General features: G+C 45.2%; 1 protein-coding gene across 4 annotated transcripts in view; it reads right to left on the reverse strand.

The window, feature by feature from the left end:
- LOC134541267 (phospholipid-transporting ATPase VD) overlaps window positions 1-20487 on the reverse strand; it is a 62752-nt gene that overhangs the window by 32333 nt on the left and 9932 nt on the right. For 3 of the 4 annotated variants that reach the window (XM_063384559.1, XM_063384561.1, XM_063384558.1), the window contains exons 3-9: window positions 18408-18612; window positions 14222-14414; window positions 13026-13267; window positions 11429-11578; window positions 9546-9659; window positions 8495-8704; window positions 3440-3854 (exon numbers count right to left, since the gene is read on the reverse strand). In XM_063384559.1, coding sequence (XP_063240629.1) covers window positions 3440-3854; window positions 8495-8704; window positions 9546-9659; window positions 11429-11578; window positions 13026-13267; window positions 14222-14414; window positions 18408-18612 — 1529 coding nt within the window. The remainder of the gene's footprint in view (window positions 1-3439; window positions 3855-8494; window positions 8705-9545; window positions 9660-11428; window positions 11579-13025; window positions 13268-14221; window positions 14415-18407; window positions 18613-20487) is intronic. The other variant, XM_063384560.1, reaches the window with a different exon arrangement.

Consider the following 20487-nt stretch of genomic DNA (forward strand, 5'->3'; position numbering starts at 1 on the left):
ATAGATTGTTCCACAGGACGAGAATTAAATAAATGAGATGTCTGTATATTGACTTTTAATTTTTTTTTTTTCCTTTCAGTTTAAATAATTAAGAGCTTTGGCAAAATCTTATTATAAGTTATTAATGAAAATACTTAAAAGTTACAGCACTGACAAATTTTGTTTATAATTATAACAAACTTTAATTTCTTATTTATAAAATTTTTTTAATAAAAAAAGTGTATCATAAAGCTTAAAAATATCAACCACTAAACTTGATTCATAAAGTATTGTCACATCCCACCAGATTCTGCGCAGGTCACAGCTACTCCTGTGCCTCCCGCCCGCTACTTATAACCTAACCTAACCTCGGCACAATCCAAACTGACAACACCATAAACACTTTAAAATAAAATAACCCAAAATCATAAGAAAAATGTAAAAAAAAAAATGTGCGCATGTCTTTCCGTACTTTCCATTTCCAGTGATGTATTTACATCTAACTTCAGAAACAAGCAAAGTCATGTGTTCTCATGTTGCAAATAAACTTATACGGTGAAAGTTGGATACAAAATTAAATGTAGAATTCTTCAAAATAATGTAGGAACATGATAAATATAAAAAAAATTTTTAGTATGCACCAGATATAATACAAACAAATAAGCACGCAATGTCCGATGTGCAAGCATGCAGAAACTGCTACAGCTACAAGCCAAGGTCGTCAGGATGACGGACCCAAGTGTTGCAACATGCACCCATACATAGTAACTTTCGTAAACATCAAAATACATAGTAAGAGTATTTGTGTGCCAAAGGAAACTTTACGGTAGTTAAACTATCCTAGAATACATTTTGTAATCTTGAATAATCATTACAAGATACAATCACAACTCTAAAAATACCTATAATTTAGTGGCCAGGAAAACTGTGCTGGCACAAACATGGCATCAATGATATTTAACATTTTGTTGGTTCTCTATAGCCTTACGAACGCGTGCTATCTTTTAAGTATTTTTCAAACTAAAAGTTGCAGTCAAATAAATACAGTAAAAAAAAAAAAAAACAACCTGAATCATTTTAAAACATATATATATATATATATATATATATATATATATATATATATATATATATATATATATATATATAGAGAGAGAGAGAGAGAGAGAGAGAGAGAGAGAAAGAGAGAGAGAGAAAGAGAGAAAGAAAGAGAGAAAGAGAGAGAAAGAGAGTGTTTACAAGACAGAAATCAGTATGTAAATACTTCTGACAAACAAATCTTAACCTTAGAGCTGATTCAACATTTAAGATTTAACAGTAAAAGTTTCATCACAAAATTATTTTATTTAACATGAAGTCAAATATAGCAGGTTTTAAATTTCTTGTGTCTCTATAGTATGGTGATCACTGTGCTATGTCTAAATGTCAATATTAACCAAGGATTATCATAATTGTAGTGCGTATTTTTTAAGTTGTCATTATTTCTTTTTAAGACTATAAATTATAACAAAGTATTAAAGGATAGTTCTACTATTACAAAGTTTAGTTTGTCAAACAATACACTTAGTACATCCCCCAATGTTCACAAAATGTAATATATGGTATATGGATGAATTAGGGATGTGCGAATGTCTCTTTTTAAATGTGAAGCTAAGTCGAATTGAAGCTTATATTGTACGAAGGAATGTCGAAGAAAAAAAATTGAAGTCAAATGATTTGAAATAACATAAATTTAATATAAAAAATTATTACAGTTATTACCGTACTTACATCTTGGAGTGGATAGCACTTTCTTGCACACTTTGCATGTGCTTGAATTGTGATCACTGCTTCTCTCATAATATAATAATATATACGTAACATTCATGTTTGGCATGCTGCAGTTTAAAACAGAAAAATACACCCTGCTCCCTACTATCGCGTTTGCAAAATTTAAACGGACGATACCTAGGCACACGCGCTCATCTGATTTTTTTTTTTCTCCCCTGTACGATCACGTGTGCATGAGAGAAAGAAACATTTATCTTGGCGCATGTCCAGAGTGCAGCGCGTGCTTCATTTGTCGCATTCTCTTTGCCTTTTTGTGGCGGCTGAACCTTTATCGATCGACGAACGTAAACAAACATGACGTTCCCGCATTCCTATTTGGTTCGTTACGTTTCTAACCGTCGTAACATATGAATCATTTTGTGCACTCTATCAAAATTAAGGTGATTGCCATTTTGTGGTAATCTCTGTAAATTACAAATGTACTAGGAATGTAGGCAAACAAGTCGTTAACTAAAGGATGCATCGCACATTGCTACATAACCTACCTTAATTAAACTACATATTATCTTCACGGGAAAGGTGCTAACATTAAGGCAAGTTGTAACTTATTATTCGCCCAAATAAATAATTCAGTGATTTTATTTTACCATATTGGTTTACTTCGGCCTAGTGACAAATTGTGCCGGCAAATGTAAATAAAACAAATATATCGCTACTACGTAGTAAATTTTAATTTTAAAAGTGTCAGCGGGTATAATAAACAACAAATTAATCTGCATAAACGTCAAATAAATACAGTAAAAAAAACTAACCTGAATCATTTTAAAACACTCTATATATATCAATATATATACATGTATCTATATATATCCAAATAGTGGGCCAAACGTTTCTGGCAAAAATCTTCGACTTTTCCACTCGAAGTTTATTTTTGTCGAAGCCAAAGTTGAAGGAAAAAAATATCTTTGATTCAACTTCGAATACTCGAAGCTTCGCACACCCCTAGGATGAATAACGCAGGTCCGCTATCTTTTAGAGATTTCTAAGACTTCCTTAGTTGGCACATTTCCAATCCAGTGGACTTTGTTCCATTCACGAAATTACCCCTATGATATGCCATATACCGAGAGCTTAAATGTTAACACATCAATAAAATTCATAAAAAAATTTTGTGTTCTAATACATTTTAAATAAACAATTTTAAAAAATTTGGGAAAATTCCACACAGCTAATTTCCTTTCAGTTCTACGGTTCACAGTCTCACAGTATTCGCAAACAGAAATGGATATTCTGATGGCCATACAAAGTCTTTCCTATCAGATAAATGCAAAAATCCCCGTAACAATGCACACAAACCTATTGTACACAAAAAGTTATTTTTTTATTTATTTAAAATACATTAGGTGTATGCCATAAGCAACTGCCCTAGACATGCTTGAGGAAAAGAGTAATTGTCTACAGCGTACGTGATCGCTGGCTGACTAAATAAAAAAGGTATGAAATATTGTTTCATAAACTAACAGTTATGATATCACTTAGATTACAGATTTTACTTGAATAGTTATAATAGCCAACATTTAAGAGTAAAAAACTGGCCTAGACATGCTTGAGGAAAAGAGTAATTGTCTACAGTGTACGTGACTGCTGGCTGGTTTGAAGCTGCCAGTCGTGATGACAGAGTGGCGAGTACCTGGCAGGCACACGGACACGGACTGCGCGGAGCGGCGCACCAGGCGGCAGTGGTAGCTGTGGGCGGCGTCCACCAGGGCCAGCTCGTCGGGGCTCTCCGCCTCGTAGATGGGGGCCAGCTCGCAGGGGGAGGGCGTGGCGGAGCGCGGGGCGTGTGGGGCCCCGGCCTGGCCCCACCGTCCCGCCAGCAGCGACGGCACGTTCAGCAGGCGCGGCCGCGGGGCGCCGCGCGGCCCCTTGGCGGAGGGGGGGGACTCCACGGGCGCCGGGGGAGGGGGAGACGGGGTCACCGAGCGGGACTCTGCCAGGGGCGAGTACTTGTCGATGCCCCTGGGCGGCGTGCGTGCCTGCGAGGAGCGCGCGCCGCTCGGGTTGGACACGCCGGGGGCCGACTCAATGACGCCACTCGCATTCATCTGCAACAGCCAGGCGCAGTCTGCCGTTCGCTTCGGCTCGAGACGGGCGACAATGGGACCACTTGAGCACCAACTTCACTCGTTCTCTAAGGCACATCACTCATGTGGGGGTCGTCTCCCCATACGAGCGATGCCTTAGTGCTTGCTGCCACCAATGTCTCTCATGAGACTTAGTCAACAGTGTGGCTTGCGTGCTACTTGCCTCGACGTAGCAGAAGCAGTGAAACCTCAAATGTAATTAAATCTCAAATACAAACCGTATAATCCAAAACAACGGTCTCAAATATAAAAGTGTATATTAGGACTGCAAGTATATTGAAACCATTTTGAAATACATATACATGATCTCAAATATGTAACAACTACAAGTACAAGTATAACATTGACCTGAAAATATGTACATACTTTTGAAACTAGGACCACTTCAAAATGTTTAAAAAAAAATCTAATTTAAGACCCCAAGAACAATTTGTGACAAAACCATATCCACCCGAATAAACTGCGCACAATTTTTTATAAAATGTGTTTGAAAAAGCATGGTGCACTGCTAATTCAAAACTTGACCACACCACATGGCAACACTGCGTAGCACAAGTTCCGTCAAGCTCCAAGGTTGGTTAACCTGCTGTTTCTTAATGAAAGAATGACATCTCGCACATAGTTTGTGAGTGGGTGTTTCTGTGAAAAAGATATTGCAATGATTACTAAAGAGTAACAGTTGTGATCATCATGGCGGTTGAAACACCAAAAAAATTATTGGGTGAAAAAAAAAACCTTGGAAAATGGGGAATCTTACTACAGGAAGAAAGCACAGCGTATTCATGAGAAATTGTATATGTGACTGGAAAAAAAAATGTTATAGAGTGGGTGATATCGGAATAAGAATAATATTTGAAAGATGAGAATTTATTGCATGTGCTTCTTCAGCAAATCATCAAATTATTTTGTATAAATCTTTAGTAACATAGCATTTATTTTGTTCGTGGCCTAAATGGTAATGGAGCTTCACTAAATAGGTAATGAAACACGTGCAGTCTGTAGCCATTTTATATCCAGGATTATTTATTTTTTCCTTTTCTCATGGTAAATGATTCTTCATATTCACAGGTTATCCAAAAATAAAATAGTTACTGCCTAATGCTAATATATTAAGAGATGTGTATTAACAATAAGTATTTTACTGGAAATATTGCTACATTTATAGGTACTTTAGTTTCAAAAATAGAGCGTTCTAAATAAAATAAAAAATACTGCAGACATCTGTATCATAAATGGTATTTGTTTTATTGAAAATATAAAGACAACTTATAACCTTACATAATTAAGCCAGAATAAACATTTCATAAAAACTTTAAAATATGGTTATCAGCTAAATATTAGAGGTGTGATGTATTTCAGGTATTGTGGTATAAGGTATAATGTATTTAGCATTTGTAATATATTTTTAGACTTGATAATTATAAGTTTCTATGAAATTAAATGTTTATTCATTGTTACATAAATAAAGAGTTTTTCAATCAATTAACCTTTATAGGGCCAACCTAGAGAGGGTGTATTTGAGTCAGTTAGGCGGGATGATAAATGCCACACTCCATGGAGTCTCTAGCACGTTATCTCCATGAAGCGCAGTCTTCTAGTCGTGATTGGAGAAACTATGATATCGAGCGGTAACCATAACATTATTAAAAAGATATTATTAAAATAAAGGTGTAATGCAGGTTCCCAGAGTGCTTTGAAGAATCTGTACCAGTTATTCCATGCCTAAAAATTATTTTGGAAACGTGTGTTTAAGCCCTTTTCACTCTTCTAAAAATACAGTTTAAAAACCAAATATGGAAACTTAACAGATCATCTGCCCTCAGAGTCTTAATTGCATTTTGTAAACAGACACCACTCGGATGTGTCGAGCAGTATTCAATCTAGTGGTTATTCGTTAAAAGATCTGCACACAGCATGTGTACGCAAGCAAGAGACAGCTACGCACCATGTCGTGGTGGGGGTGTCGCGCGGTCACCACGGTGTTGCACACGGCCAGTATGTGTACGCTAGCGAGAGACAGCTACGCACCATGTCATGGTGGGGGTGCCGCGCAGTCACCACGGTGTTGCACACGGCCAGTATGTGTACGCTAGCGAGAGACAGCTACGCACCATGTCGTGGTGGGGGTGTCGCGCGGTCACCACGGTGTTGCACACGGCCAGTATGTGTACGCTAGCGAGAGACAGCTACGCACCATGTCGTGGTGGGGGTGTCGCGCGGTCACCACGGTGTTGCACACGGCCAGTATGAGTACCCAAGCGAGAGACAGCTACGCACCATGTCGTGGTGGGGGTGCTGCGCGGTCACCACTGTGTTGCACACGGCCAGTATGTGTACGCTAGCGAGGGACAGCTACGCACCATGTCGTGGTGGGGGTGCCGCGCGGTCACCACTGTGTTGCACACGGCCAGTATGTGTACGCTAGCGAGGGACAGCTACGCACCATGTCGTGGTGGGGGTGCCGCGCGGTCACCACTGTGTTGCACACGGCCAGTATGTGTACGCTAGCGAGGGACAGCTACGCACCATGTCGTGGTGGGGGTGCCGCGCAGTCACCACGGTGTTGCACACGGCCAGTATGTGTACGCTAGCGAGAGACAGCTACGCACCATGTCGTGGTGGGGGTGCCGCGCGGTCACCACGGTGTTGCACACGGCCAGTATGTGTACGCTAGCGAGAGACAGCTACGCACCATGTCGTGGTGGGGGTGTCGCGCGGTCACCACGGTGTTGCACACGGCCAGTATGAGTACCCAAGCGAGAGACAGCTACGCACCATGTCGTGGTGGGGGTGCTGCGCGGTCACCACTGTGTTGCACACGGCCAGTATGTGTACGCTAGCGAGGGACAGCTACGCACCATGTCGTGGTGGGGGTGCCGCGCAGTCACCACGGTGTTGCACACGGCCAGTATGTGTACGCTAGCGAGAAACAGCTACGCACCATGTCGTGGTGGGGGTGCCGCGCGGTCACCACGGTGTTGCACACGGCCAGTATGAGTACGCTAGCGAGAGACAGCTACGCACCATGTCGTGGTGGGGGTGCCGCGCGGTCACCACGGTGTTGCACACGGCCAGTATGTGTACGCTAGCGAGGGACAGCTACGCACCATGTCGTGGTGGGGGTGCCGCGCGGTCACCACTGTGTTGCACACGGCCAGTATGTGTACGCTAGCGAGGGACAGCTACGCACCATGTCGTGGTGGGGGTGCCGCGCGGTCACCACTGTGTTGCACACGGCCAGTATGTGTACGCTAGCGAGGGACAGCTACGCACCATGTCGTGATGGGGGTGCCGCGCGGTCACCACGGTGTTGCACACGGCCAGTATGTGTACGCTAGCGAGAGACAGCTACGCACCATGTCGTGGTGGGGGTGCCGCGCGGTCACCACGGTGTTGCACACGGCCAGTATGAGTACGCTAGCGAGAGACAGCTACGCACCATGTCGTGGTGGGGGTGCCGCGCGGTCACCACGGTGTTGCACACGGCCAGTATGTGTACGCTAGCGAGGGACAGCTACGCACCATGTCGTGGTGGGGGTGCCGCGCGGTCACCACGGTGTTGCACACGGCCAGTATGTGTACGCTAGCGAGAGACAGCTACGCACCATGTCGTGGTGGGGGTGCCGCGCGGTCACCACGGTGTTGCACACGGCCAGTATGTGTACCCAAGCGAGAGACAGCTACGCACCATGTCGTGGTAGGGGTGCCGCGCGGTCACCACGGTGTTGCACACGGCCAGTATGTCTACGCAAGCGAGAGACAGCTACGCACCATGTCGTGGTGGGGGTGCCGCACGGTCACCACGGTGTTGCACACGGCCATTATGTGTACGCAAGCGAGAGACAGCTACGCACCATGTCGTGGTGGGGGTGCCGCGCGGTCACCACGGTGTTGCACACGGCCATTATGTGTACGCTAGCGAGAGACAGCTACGCACCATGTCGTGGTAGGGGTGCCGCGCAGTCACCACGGTGTTGCACACGGCCAGTATGTGTACGCTAGCGAGAGACAGCTACGCACCATGTCGTGGTAGGGGTGCCGCGCAGTCACCACGGTGTTGCACACGGCCAGTATGTGTACGCTAGCGAGAGACAGCTACGCACCATGTCGTGGTAGGGGTGCCGCGCAGTCACCACGGTGTTGCACACGGCCAGTATGTGTACGCAAGCGAGAGACAGCTACGCACCATGTCGTGGTGGGGGTGCCGCGCTGTCACCACGGTGTTGCACATGGCCAGTATGAGTACCCAAGCGAGAGACAGCTACGCACCATGTCGTGGTGGGGGTGCCGCGCGGTCACCACGGTGTTGCACACGGCCAGTATGTGTACGCAAGCGAGAGACAGCTATGCACCATGTCGTGGTGGGGGTGCCGCGCGGTCACCACGGTGTTGCACACGGCCAGTATGTGTACGCTAGCGAGAGACAGCTACGCACCATGTCGTGGTGGGGGTGCCGCGCAGTCACCGCGGTGTTGCACACGGCCAGTATGAGTACCCAAGCGAGAGACAGCTACGCACCATGTCGTGGTGGGGGTGCCGCGCAGTCACCACGGTGTTGCACACGGCCAGTATGTGTACGCAAGCAAGAGACAGCTACGCACCATGTCGTGGTGGGGGTGCCGCGCGGTCACCACAGTGTTGCACACGGCCAGGAGCAGCAGGAACTCTTGCAGGCGCTGGGGCTGGCAGTTGAACCTCAGCTCGCGCCGTGCACTCTTTTCCCCCGTCGTCTCCCCCAGCAGAGCCAGTTCCTCCTGCAGCCGTGTGTTCACCAGCAGCGGCACGGCCGCGCCGGGCCGCAGCGACAGCTTCTGCGCAGGCACACGTTCTCTGGCCACACGCACTTCACAACCACACTCCTGCCATGTCCCACAAGTACACAAGGACTGTCCCACGACCAATAACCTCATCCATTAAACAAGCTAACATGTGAAATTAGAGAAATTAGAAATATAACTATGGTATTCTCATACATTGGCATATAAAAAACAACTCTTTGACTACCAGCAATTTAAAACTATGCCTTAATAAAAGTACTACACTTGGAACAACTGCCTTGGCTTGCACCAACTTAAGGCTAAATTTGGGTTTCCAAATTTTTTTTTAAATTTTTTTTATTACTTTTATTTAACTGCTAAGTCTAGAATTTTAACTCAATACATCCCTTGCTTTAGTTGTTCTGTGACAACTATTTTCAACATATATTCACTGTGTCTAATGAAGTTGATATTCAAATTTGCTTAAGTCATCCTAATTATTTTCACGTGCATGATGTTTTACACCCATTTATTTATATTACAATAAGTGAATATCTGTTAAAACAAAAACAATTCAAGAGAGGTGAAGAATTAAGGTTTTATAAATAGTCCACTTAATGAGTATGCACCAATACTGTAGCTATAGTACTCATTCAAAAAGGCTGTTTCCAAACAGTTAATATCCTTATCAAGTACAACACACAAACAGTGGATCTGTAATAAAGGAAGGCATGTTTTCTAACCAATTCTGCCACTTGTTTCACCCAAAGTTCTGTAACCCACGTGAAAGGAGAACATAGCGCCATGTGCATGCTGTTACGTCCGCTCGTAACACACAACCTGGTACGCAACTTAATGCCAGGTATAGACGGCTTCATTGCCCTCATATTGTCACCTGCAAGTTTTCTGGCGGAGGATGGTTGTAGTCCACGCCCGCCACTGTGCACCTTCGGAAAATCATTTTGTTCTCCGTCAGCGTCCCGGTCTTGTCCGAGAACACGTACTGCACCTGCGGAAACATTCCGAACAAGTCACCAGACGCCCAGACCTCGCACGCCTCCGCATCAGCGACACAAACCCTCAGTGCAACAAGCCGTCTCTGGGACGGCACGCTCGTGTGCGCACCTCTCTGGCTACTGCGGAGCGCGAACGGCATGGCACGGCGCAAACACACACATCAGAGCACCCACTGCATGCCCAAACGGGAGCGAGTTGGCTATTAGACCCCCTAAATTCTCGCGGCCTGTCATCAACCATGTGACAGATCTCTCGCATGTGGAAACTGTTATTTAAAAACCATAATTGTTTACATTATTTATTCTTTTGATCTTTATCACAATAAAATAACTTAACTGCACCACTGCCAGGCTAAAAAAATATATATATCATAGAAGTTTTTATTATTGCAGAAAGCACACACAATAAATTAAACACAATTGAGTAATACATTCCAACATTTACAAGTATAATGTTACGTAAATATATTGGATACTTGTACTGAATCCAAGTGTGGATTTCTTTTGTTAAAAAAAGAGAGTAATTATTTTTACATGATGTTAGACATACATATGATTTCTAAACATCTTGGCTCTTGTAATAATTTGTTTTATGAGCTTTATTTGCCATAGCACTTCAATGTACATACTGTACTAACATGATGAGAAAGAGGATAAGAGGATTTGAACAACATGAATATTGAATATTAAAATAAAAGTAAATCTCTTACCATAAAAGCACTGATTATATAGAAATCAGGTACTTTATACACTGTGACTTATTTAATTGCAATAAAAGTTGAAGATTCTTCTTGACTTTTTACTGCAGTTAAGCCTCTATAACACAACCCTGAAGGGATCATATTTTTTCCATCTTGCAATAACACGGTTTGTATTAACCAAACTATTACAAAATTTAATCATAAATCTGACATAATGTTTATCAAATTCAAATAACGTTAAAACTTGCACACTATTTTATACTGCACCAAATGTACATTTTATTTATGAATTTAAAAATAAAAATGTAAGATAGCTATACCTGTGGCCCAAAAATCCTTTTCTCCTGTATCACACTTTAAAGAATTAAGAACATAGTAAAGGTTATCACCTACAAAAATACATAACCAAAGCAAAGCATCAGTATTATTTTAGTTGAAACTTCACCATGTTTCTCTAGATTACTATGGGATATTTTTATTAACCATCCTTTACTGCATGTAACTGTTTACCCTCAAAACCAAAACAAGATTGTATTACACAATAAGCAATCTTTTCTATTAAACAAAAAAAAACGAAAAGGCAGTCATGGGGAATGCCAACAAAAGTGAAAACTTAAAACTTTGTTTTTAAATGTGTAACATGACATCATTTCTAAGTCACATGTACGCAAGAAAATGATTCTGGTATTATATCACTAGAATTTCGGCGACGCGAACTCATAAGATTTTACCCGTCCAAAAAAGAGTCGAGTATATACAATGTATTAGTACACATGTGCACAGGCTGGTTCGCGTCACCAGTCTGGCGCAACACGTCACTAGCATGTCGGTGACGCGAACCCATAAGTTTTGCCCCTACTAAAAATCGCTCAACGCAGTTTAATAAGTTTTCTCTTCAAAAATTATTCAGCACTGTAACTCCTACATAATTCCTAGGGACTGTGAAAATAAATGTAATAACGAAGAGTTTCGTATTAGCAGGGTTCTTATTGACGAGGTTTCACTGCACAGTGTACAAGTGTACAGTGCTGTGCATCAGACGAAGAGACACTGGAGCGCACCTGGCCCAACTCCTCGGGGATGTTGAGCGCGCGGCACTCGACGCGCTTGTTGGTATCTGTGTCAAACAGGTTCACGTCATTGTGGATGTGGTACACCTGGATCAGCTTGGCCATCTCAATGGTGACGTACAGCGACAAAGGTATCATCACCTGTGAGCAACAGACATCACCCTTGTTTCCTTGCACATTCTCATTTCCTTCCGAGATTTACAGCTCCATCCACTCATCCCTCTACAACCTCAAGGCTATTCTTGTAGTAAACTTGTAACTATGGCTAGCCATTATTTCAAATTTCACTCCCGATCTTGCCACCAGCTGCTATCTACAAGCGGTGAAAACTCACCCGTGTTCATAATTATCACTTGTGTGACCTTTCACAGCTTGCAAGTAACATTTAGTATCAGTTGACAAAGTTTAGAACAAAACATAAAATGCAAGGAATAAACTGTAATAAATTTCCAGGAATATCACATAAATAATATGTGGTAATGACAACAACATAGAGTGACAGAGTTTTAAAGTATTTTGCATGTTAACTTTTAGAGAATGAATTAATGAATTTGAGTTGTACTGGTTGTCGAAACAGAGGTGGTCAGAGACGGTTGAGCGTGAGACAGTGAGATGCTGCGACGTAGCAGTGACAGAATGCATCGCGGGGGAAACAGGAAAGCCATTCCACAATGCATCCAATAACAAAGAATGTGGGTTGACCCTGTAGAGAAATGAGCCCTAATCACCTTGCTGGACCCAGTTGCAGTATTTTAAGGGAGAAAAAAAAACCAGAGTACTTTACAATTTACAAATAATAGAGACAGTCTCCGAGAAATTTTTGTTGAAGTCAGGTGGGATTCTGTTTAAAACATAGTAATGGCAACTCTAGCGTGGCCAAAGAAAGTGGATGTTGTGAGATCATGCACACTGTTCAGCAAACTAACAATTACAAGGTTTAGCCAGCAAATTTTTGATTCTGATAATTTACCTTACTTTGCTCAACATATTTCAAAAATAAAAGAATGAGGTTTGAGTTCAGCAGGGAACAGAGCCTAAGGCAGAGACAGACAGTGGATGACGGACTTGGAATCCTAACTTTGGCATTCACATTCCACAGCCCTTTAAAAAACAATAGAGTTCTTTACCCAAATGGGTTACAATACACACATCATCTATACTCTATGAGGCCAGTTAATAATCGATTAAAAAACTTATAAAATAATAGCTCATTTGTTTAAAACCCATTTCCGATTTGCACAATAGCTAATTGTTTCGAGGAATAGGTCAGTTCTGCCGAAACCCAACAATTTTTTATTCATTTTTTCTTGTTGTATTGTCGAGCTTTAGGCATTATTTATGATTTTGAGTGGACGTAAACACTGCACTTGGATTGATAAAAATATCGTCAATTTCTTACTTCATTACTCAAACATTTTTTTTATTAAAAAATTAATAATATTTTTACCATTACAATATTTAATCACTTAGTTACACCTTAAAATCCAAATTTTTCCGGGGGAGGACCCCCAGACTAATGGGGAGGGGGACCATGCTTCTAAATTACTCCCCCCCCCCCCCATACACAAATCCTGGCTACGCCACCGACCTGCAGGATGATGACAAAGGTCCAGAAGATGAGCATGCCCTCGTACACGGGGTCCGTGGCGTAGGGCACGAACGGCACGTCCTGGTAGGACGAAAGCCACAGCTTGCAGCCCACCGCGCCGATGATGCACAGCACGAAGAGGATGAGCACGCACCACACCACGTCCAGGTTCATCATGCGCTCGAGGTGGGAGCGCTTGTAGCGCGGCCCGCCGTTGTTCAGCATCGCCTTCGTCTCGTGGCCTGGAAGCACACCGTTCCCGTGTTCCCACTCGACCGTGGCACTTGCTTCGTGCCACTTCACTCACTCAAACCGTCCCTCTTAAGGCCCCCGCCTACCCGGGCACACACACGGTGTGCAGAGCTTGAAGGAAAACAATGCGATTTCAAAACTACTCAAGATATCATAGTGGGGTCTGCTTACGAAAAGCATTTAAGAGCTCGCTGAGGGCCGAAAAGTACTTTTGATTTCGGATTAAGTTGTTAAACTGTATTTTCAGAAGAGTTGAAATGGCTAAAACGCATGTTTTCAGAGTAATTTTTAGGCGTAAAACAACCGGTACAGATTCTTGAAAGCACTTGAGGGACTTGAATTACACCTTTATCTTCATTTCTCGGCCATGTAATGATACGGTCGCCGCTCATACGCACGACGAGAAGACTGCGCGCCAGTCCAGAGGAGACACCGCGCTAGAAGCACCAGCGAGCGTTGTGCTTATCATCCCGCCTCACCGACACACATACACCCCTGACGAGGCGGGGCCCTTAAGTTAGCTGGAATTTTGAAGGTCCAATTTTCGGTCAGAGCTTTTAGTCATTACCTTCTTTGACACATATAAAAGAATAATATTGATGCACAGTCAACAAAGAACAAAACTTGGTACATGTGCGTGTTTCACAGGACCGGATGGAATAATTAAGGTAGACGGAAAAGGAATGATGGTGTGGAAGGGGAAAGAAAAATGATTAAAAAAAAAGAGGGTATAGGGAAATGTAGAATTCTAGAGAAAAATATAAAATAATAAAAAAATTTTATTGTATATCTGAAAGTTTCGCCAACAGTAAAGTCATTGTATTGGGACAGTTGATATGCAAGTCAGGAATATTGTGTCCTATAGTAAAAAAAATTTTTCAGCATTCACCTGGAGTTATTTTAAAAAAAAAAATCCTGGAAAAACTGAAATGAGACGGACGTACCGGCGTACACGACGATGCCCTCCACGAAGTCCGTGTTCTTGACGACGCACTCGCGCAGCAGTAGGTGCTCCGTGCCCAGCGCCACGCGCGCGCCGTCCGGGTGCACGATGGCGCCGTGGAAGCGGTAGATCTTGGTGGTGGGCAGGTCCACCTCCACCACGGACCGGAACCTGCTGGGCTCGAACACGTCTTGCTGCGACACACAACACAGCGCCTGCTGCAAGGGAGCACGCTCGCGCCAACAGGTTGCACGATGGCCTCGCGGACTCGGTGGATCTCGACGCAGATAATTAATACAGCTTTATTTACAGAACATGCAAGAATAAGTATTCTTTGATTTTGAAGTAGCTTGGCTTCTGGGTTGTAGCCGTGTCCTTGGCAAACAATTCACCGACGTTTTGGTCGACATTGCAGTCGCCATCATCAGGGAGCAGTTACCTACTACAACCTAGAAGCCAAGCTACTTCAGACAATGGCCGTGAACATTATTAGTCTTTGATTTTGTTTTGATGAAGTGGCTCTTCAACATTTAAGACACAATGGAAACATCCTGTACAACAGCTGCCACTAGGGATAATGATAGAAGTCCGGACGTCTCCTAGATCCTTCTGGCAGGCAGAAAAACTTCACCCTTCCTTAAACTATTAGAACCAGGCTTGCATCTCCACTTTATGATTTCTTTGTGGTTAAAGTCGTGTTTTTTCATATGGGAATTTATCAACATTCCTACAGCAAGTCTAACGTTACTGCAGTTGAAAAACCAAACATAATTATTGTCATGCTTGCTGTAGCACATCAATGGGAATATCATGGAACATTTATTCTGTACAAACACACGTAGTTCAGTACTATCTCTCGGGGTAGGAGTAGCCGATGTGGGTGGGATAATTAAGGTAGACGGAAAAGGAAAGATGGTGTGGAAGGGGAACGAAAAATGATACAAAAAAAGAAGGGAAAGGTAGAATGCTGGAGAAATATATAAAATAATAAAAAAAAATTATTATATATCTGAAAGTCTAGTCAACAATAAAGTCATTGTATTGCAGTTGATAAGCAAGTTAGGAATATTTTGTCCTATAGTAAAAAAATTTACAGCACTCTCCTGGAGTTATTAAAAAAACATCAAGGAAAGCTGAAATGAGATGGCAGTGTCTTGCCTCTTCACCACCTGGTTAGGAAATTATGGTGGAAGTGCTGATGTTGAGGTTGTCAAGGGTGGTTCTTAGATGTGAGGGTGCTGTTGGGGGGGCAGTGGGGTCAGGGCAGTGTTGGTATTGATGGTTCTGGTAGTGGTGGTGGTGGTGGTGGTGGTGGTGGTGGTGGTGGTGGTGGTGGTGGTGGTGGTGGTGGTGGTGGTGGTGGTGATGGTGGTGGTGGTGGTGGTGGTAATGGTGGTAATGGTGGTAGTGGTGGTGGTGGTAATGGTGGTGGTGGTGGTAATGGTGGTAGTGGTGGTGGTGGTAATGGTGGTAGTGGTGGTAATGGTGGTGGTGGTGGTGGTGGTAATGGTGGTAGTGGTGGTGGTGGTAATGGTTGTGGTGGTGGTAATGGTGGTAGTGGTGGTGGTGGTAATGGTGGTAGTGGTGGTGGTGGTAATGGTGGTAGTGGTGGTGGTGGTGGTAATGGTGGTAGTGGTGGTGGTGGTAATGGTGGTAGTGGTGGTGGTGGTAATGGTGGTAGTGGTGGTGGTGGTAATGGTGGTAGTGGTGGTGGTGGTAATGGTGGTAGTGGTGGTGGTGGTGGTGGTGGTGGTGGTGGTAATGGTGGTAGTGGTGGTGGTGGTAATGGTGGTAGTGGTGGTGGTGGTGGTAATGGTGGTAGTGGTGGTGGTGGTAATGGTGGTAGTGGTGGTGGTGGTGGTGGTGGTGGTGGTAATGGTGGTAATGGTGGTGGTGGTGGTAATGGTGGTAGTGGTGGTGGTGGTAATGGTGGTAGTGGTGGTGGTGGTAATGGTGGTAATGGTGGTAGTGGTGGTGGTGGTGGTGGTGGTAATGGTGGTAGTGGTGGTGGTGGTAATGGTGGTAGTGGTGGTGGTGGTAATGGTGGTGGTGGTGGTAATGGTGGTAGTGGTGGTGGTGGTGGTGTCGGTAATGGTGGTAGTGGTGGTGGTGGTGGTGGTGGTGGTGGTGGTGGTGGTGGTGGTGGTGGTGGTGGTGGTAATGGTGGTAGTGGTGGTGGTGGTGGTGGTGGTGGTGGTGGTAATGGTGGTAGTGGTGGTGGTGGTAATGGTGGTAATGGTGGTGGTGGTGGTAATGGTGGTAGTGGTGGTGGTGGTAATGGTGGTAGTGGTGGTGGTGGTAATGGTGGTAGTGGTGGTGGTGGTGGTGGTAATGGTGGTAGTGGTGGTGGTGGTAATGGTGGTAGTGGTGGTGGTGGTAATGGTGGTAGTGGTGGTGGTGGTGGTAATGGTGGTAGTGGTGGTGGTGGTGGTGGTGGTGGTGGTAATGGTGGTAATGGTGGTAGTGGTGGTGGTGGTAATGGTGGTGGTGGTGGTAATGGTGGTAGTGGTGGTGGTGGTAATGGTGGTAGTGGTGGTGGTGGTGGTGGTAATGGTGGTAGTGGTGGTGGTAATGGTGGTGGTGGTGGTAATGGTGGTAGTGGTGGTGGTGGTAATGATGGTAGTGGTGGTGGTGGTGGTGGTGGTAATGGTGGTAGTGGTGGTGGTGGTAATGGTGGTGGTGGTGGTAATGGTGGTAGTGGTGGTGGTGGTAATGGTGGTGGTGGTGGTAATGGTGGTAGTGGTGGTGGTGGTAATGATGGTAATGGTGGTGGTAATGCTGGTAATGGTGGTAGTGGTGATGGTAATGGTGGTGGTGGTGGTAATTGTGGTGGTGGTGGTAATGGTGGTGGTGGTGGTAATGGTAGTAGTGGTGGTAGTGGTGGTAATGGTGGTAGTGGTGATGGTAATGATGGTAATGTTGACGGTAATGCTGGTAATGGTGGTGGTGGTGGTGGTGGTGGTAGTGGTGGTGGTGGTGGTGGTAGTGGTGGTGGTGGTGGTAGTGGTGGTGGTGGTGGTGGTGGTGGTGGTGGTAGTGGTGGTAATGGTGGTAGTGGTGGTAATGGTGGTGGTGGTAATGGTGGTGGTGGTAATGGTGGTAGTGGTGGTGGTGATAATGATGGTAATGGTGGAGGTAATGCTGGTAATGGTGGTGGTGGTGGTAGTGGTGGTGGTAATGGTGGTGGTGGTAATTGTGGTGGTGGTGGTAATGGTGGTGGTGGTGGTAATGGTAGTAGTGGTGGTAATGGTGGTGGTGGTGGTAATGGTAGTAGTGGTGGTAGTGGTGGTAATGGTGGTAGTGGTGGTGGTGGTAATGATGGTAATGGTGACGGTAATGCTGGTAATGGTGGTGGTGGAGGTGGTGGTGGTGGTGGTGGTGGTAGTGGTGGTGGTGGTGGTGGTGGTGGTAATGGTGGTAGTGGTGATAATGGTGGTGGTGGTGGTAATGGTGGTGGTGGTAATGGTGGTAGTGGTGGTGGTGGTAATGGTGGTAGTGGTGGTGGTGGTAATGGTGGTAGTGGTGGTGGTGGTAATGGTGGTGGTGGTGGTAATGGTGGTAGTGGTGGTGGTAATGGTGGTGGTGGTGGTAATGGTGGTAGTGGTGGTGGTGATAATGATGGTAATGGTGGTGGTAATGCTGGTAATGGTGGTGGTGGTGGTAGTGGTGGTGGTAATGGTGGTGGTGGTGGTAATTGTGGTGGTGGTGGTAATGGTGGTGGTAATGGTGGTAATGGTAGTAGTGGTGGTGGTAATGTTGGTGGTGGTAATGGTGTTGGAGGTGGTAATGGTGGTGGAGGTGGTGGTGGTAGTAGTGGTAGTGGTGGTAATGGTGGTAGTGGTGGTGGTGGTGGTGGTGGTAATGGTGGTAGTGGTGGTGGTGATAATGATGGTAATGGTGGTGGTAATGCTGGTAATGGTGGTGGTGGTGGTAGTGGTGGTGGTAATGGTGATGGTGGTGGTGGTAATTGTGGTGGTGGTAATGGTGGTGGTGGTGGTAATGGTAGTACTGGTGGTGGTAATGGTAGTACTGGTGGTGGTAATGGTGGTAGTGGTGGTGGTAATGGTGGTAATGGTGGTAGTGGTAATGGTGGTAATGGTGGTGGTATTGGTGGTGGTGGTGATATTGTTTGGGATGGTGAAGGTGTTTGGCCGGGCAGACACCGAGAAGGAGGAACGGGGAGACACCTTGTGCACGAAGCCGGGCGGCACCTGGCGCTGCTTCAGGTTGGACTCTCCGTCCAGGTTGCAGGTGTCGATGTAGCACAAGCCGTGCGGGTCGCTGGATCGCAGCAGCAGCACGTCCGCAGGGATGAACTCGTTGTTGGAGAGGTGTATGAGGTCGCCCACCTTCACGTCCTTCCAGAACACCTTCTGGTAGCGCTCCGTGACACTGCAACACCGCCACAGTGTTGCTTACTGCTCCTCAGCTCCTCACACCAGGCTCCACACATTAACAGTGGTTCAGACAAATATCCTAACTCTTTATACCACCCAGTTAAATAAGTAAAAAATTACAAGTCCGAATATGTGTGTTATTTTTAAAATACATTATTTAATTATCAGTCTGGTAAATGACTTAATGGCCGTGCGGTTAAAGTAAAAAAGGGGGTTGTCTCCAAAGTCGGTTTACGGACGATAATTTTACGTGATAACGTGAGTGGAGGAGAGATAGATGCGTCACAAGCCGATCGTGCCTCTCTATCGCTTGTTCCGCGCTCTCGCTTGCACGCTCGGCTCAGGCGGAACGTGACAATGAGTCATGCTTTTTCGTGCGTGCAGCCGGCGTTCATCGATTTATAAGACGTTGTCACGTCAAAAAAACGGGAGGAATTAAATATTTTAAACTGATATTTCAAACAACACCTACCTGCGAAAGTCTGCAATCTTATTCAAACTAACAAATGTTTCATACTATTTTGTCCATGTCAGCAGCAAGAAAGCAAGCTACAGCATTCTAATGTAAGCCTGCACTAACGTCTTCAATAATGGGCTCATCAAGATGTTGGAGCGAAATTCCTCGTAGCGTGACATTCTTGAAGGTTGCAATAGGGCCCTTTCCACAACCACAGGTCCGACAGACTTTCGGCAACACCTGTCCCCATGTTCAAGCGACGGACACCAGAGAGCGACAGTGAACCCAGTGCACGATGGCCTTGTCAGCCAGGAGGCAGTGCACCACGGTGTCTCCCAGAGCTGGGCCCACACCACTGCTCCCAGATGCCGAGGTCCCACACATGGACACCAGGAGATATAGAGGGCAATGCTGTGATGCTCTGGTCCCTGGCCTTGTCAGCCAGGAGGCAGTGCACCACGGTGTCTACCAGAGCTGGGCCCACACACGGACAGCCAACTAGCACGAGTCACAGCACCCTCGCCGGACACCTGTCGTGCGCTGCGAAGGATTGCGCCGAACACCAGTCGATTGCAACAGTGGCTTTATATGGTTAACGTAACTGCATCATTGTTTATTTTTACTCAAAACCATTCACTATAATATTTAACGAATTAAAGAAAAACTCTATGTGCCTGATGATGGGAGGTAATGACAGTTTCCGAAACGTCGCAACTGTTTTGTCTTAGGAAGCCTCTGTGTTCAACTGTGTTGTCGTCGTTGTTTTGTCTAGAATATCAGTTTTGTATCATCGTTGAGTTCGCCTGTTATTCACTGTTTTTTCCAAGGTCGTTTTTTGGTCTGTAACTACTGTATTTTTTGCAACTGACTCATCGTCGTCAGCTCACTATGTTCGTCTGCGTTGCGACATTTTTCTGAATAATTCCTTCCACGAAATTCTCTGTGTTGTCTAAGCAAATTTTTTACTTTGGTTGGCTTTGGCATGTTTTATATGTTTGTGTATTCATCTCTTTGTCCGCTTGGATGTTTCTCTATTGCATGCAGTGTCAATCAGCAATGGCTAATGTCCAATTTTAAGAGTATTGTAGAAGGTTTGACCTCTAGTAGTATTGTGATGTGGCCGAGAGAATGTGAAGGCGACCCGACCGGACGCTACTATTTCCGGCGGTGTTATCAGCTGGCCGCAGCCCGGCCACGAGGCTGTGTGCATGTCCAGCCACTCTCCTGCACCACGACTGACACCGCCTCTTGTCCCCGTGTCAGGAGGTTGTTGAAGCCGTCTCCTCGCTTTATCGGCGCAACTGAGATCAATAAATGGTATTAAACCTCGTCCACGCCAACTTCAAGGCCGTGCTTGAAAGCGATCGGAACATTTTACACGCTGACTCCTGTTCGAAATTTTTCCCTCGCGTT

This window comes from Bacillus rossius, chromosome 18 (assembly GCF_032445375.1).
Source record: "Bacillus rossius redtenbacheri isolate Brsri chromosome 18, Brsri_v3, whole genome shotgun sequence".
Classification (NCBI taxonomy): domain Eukaryota; kingdom Metazoa; phylum Arthropoda; class Insecta; order Phasmatodea; family Bacillidae; genus Bacillus; species Bacillus rossius.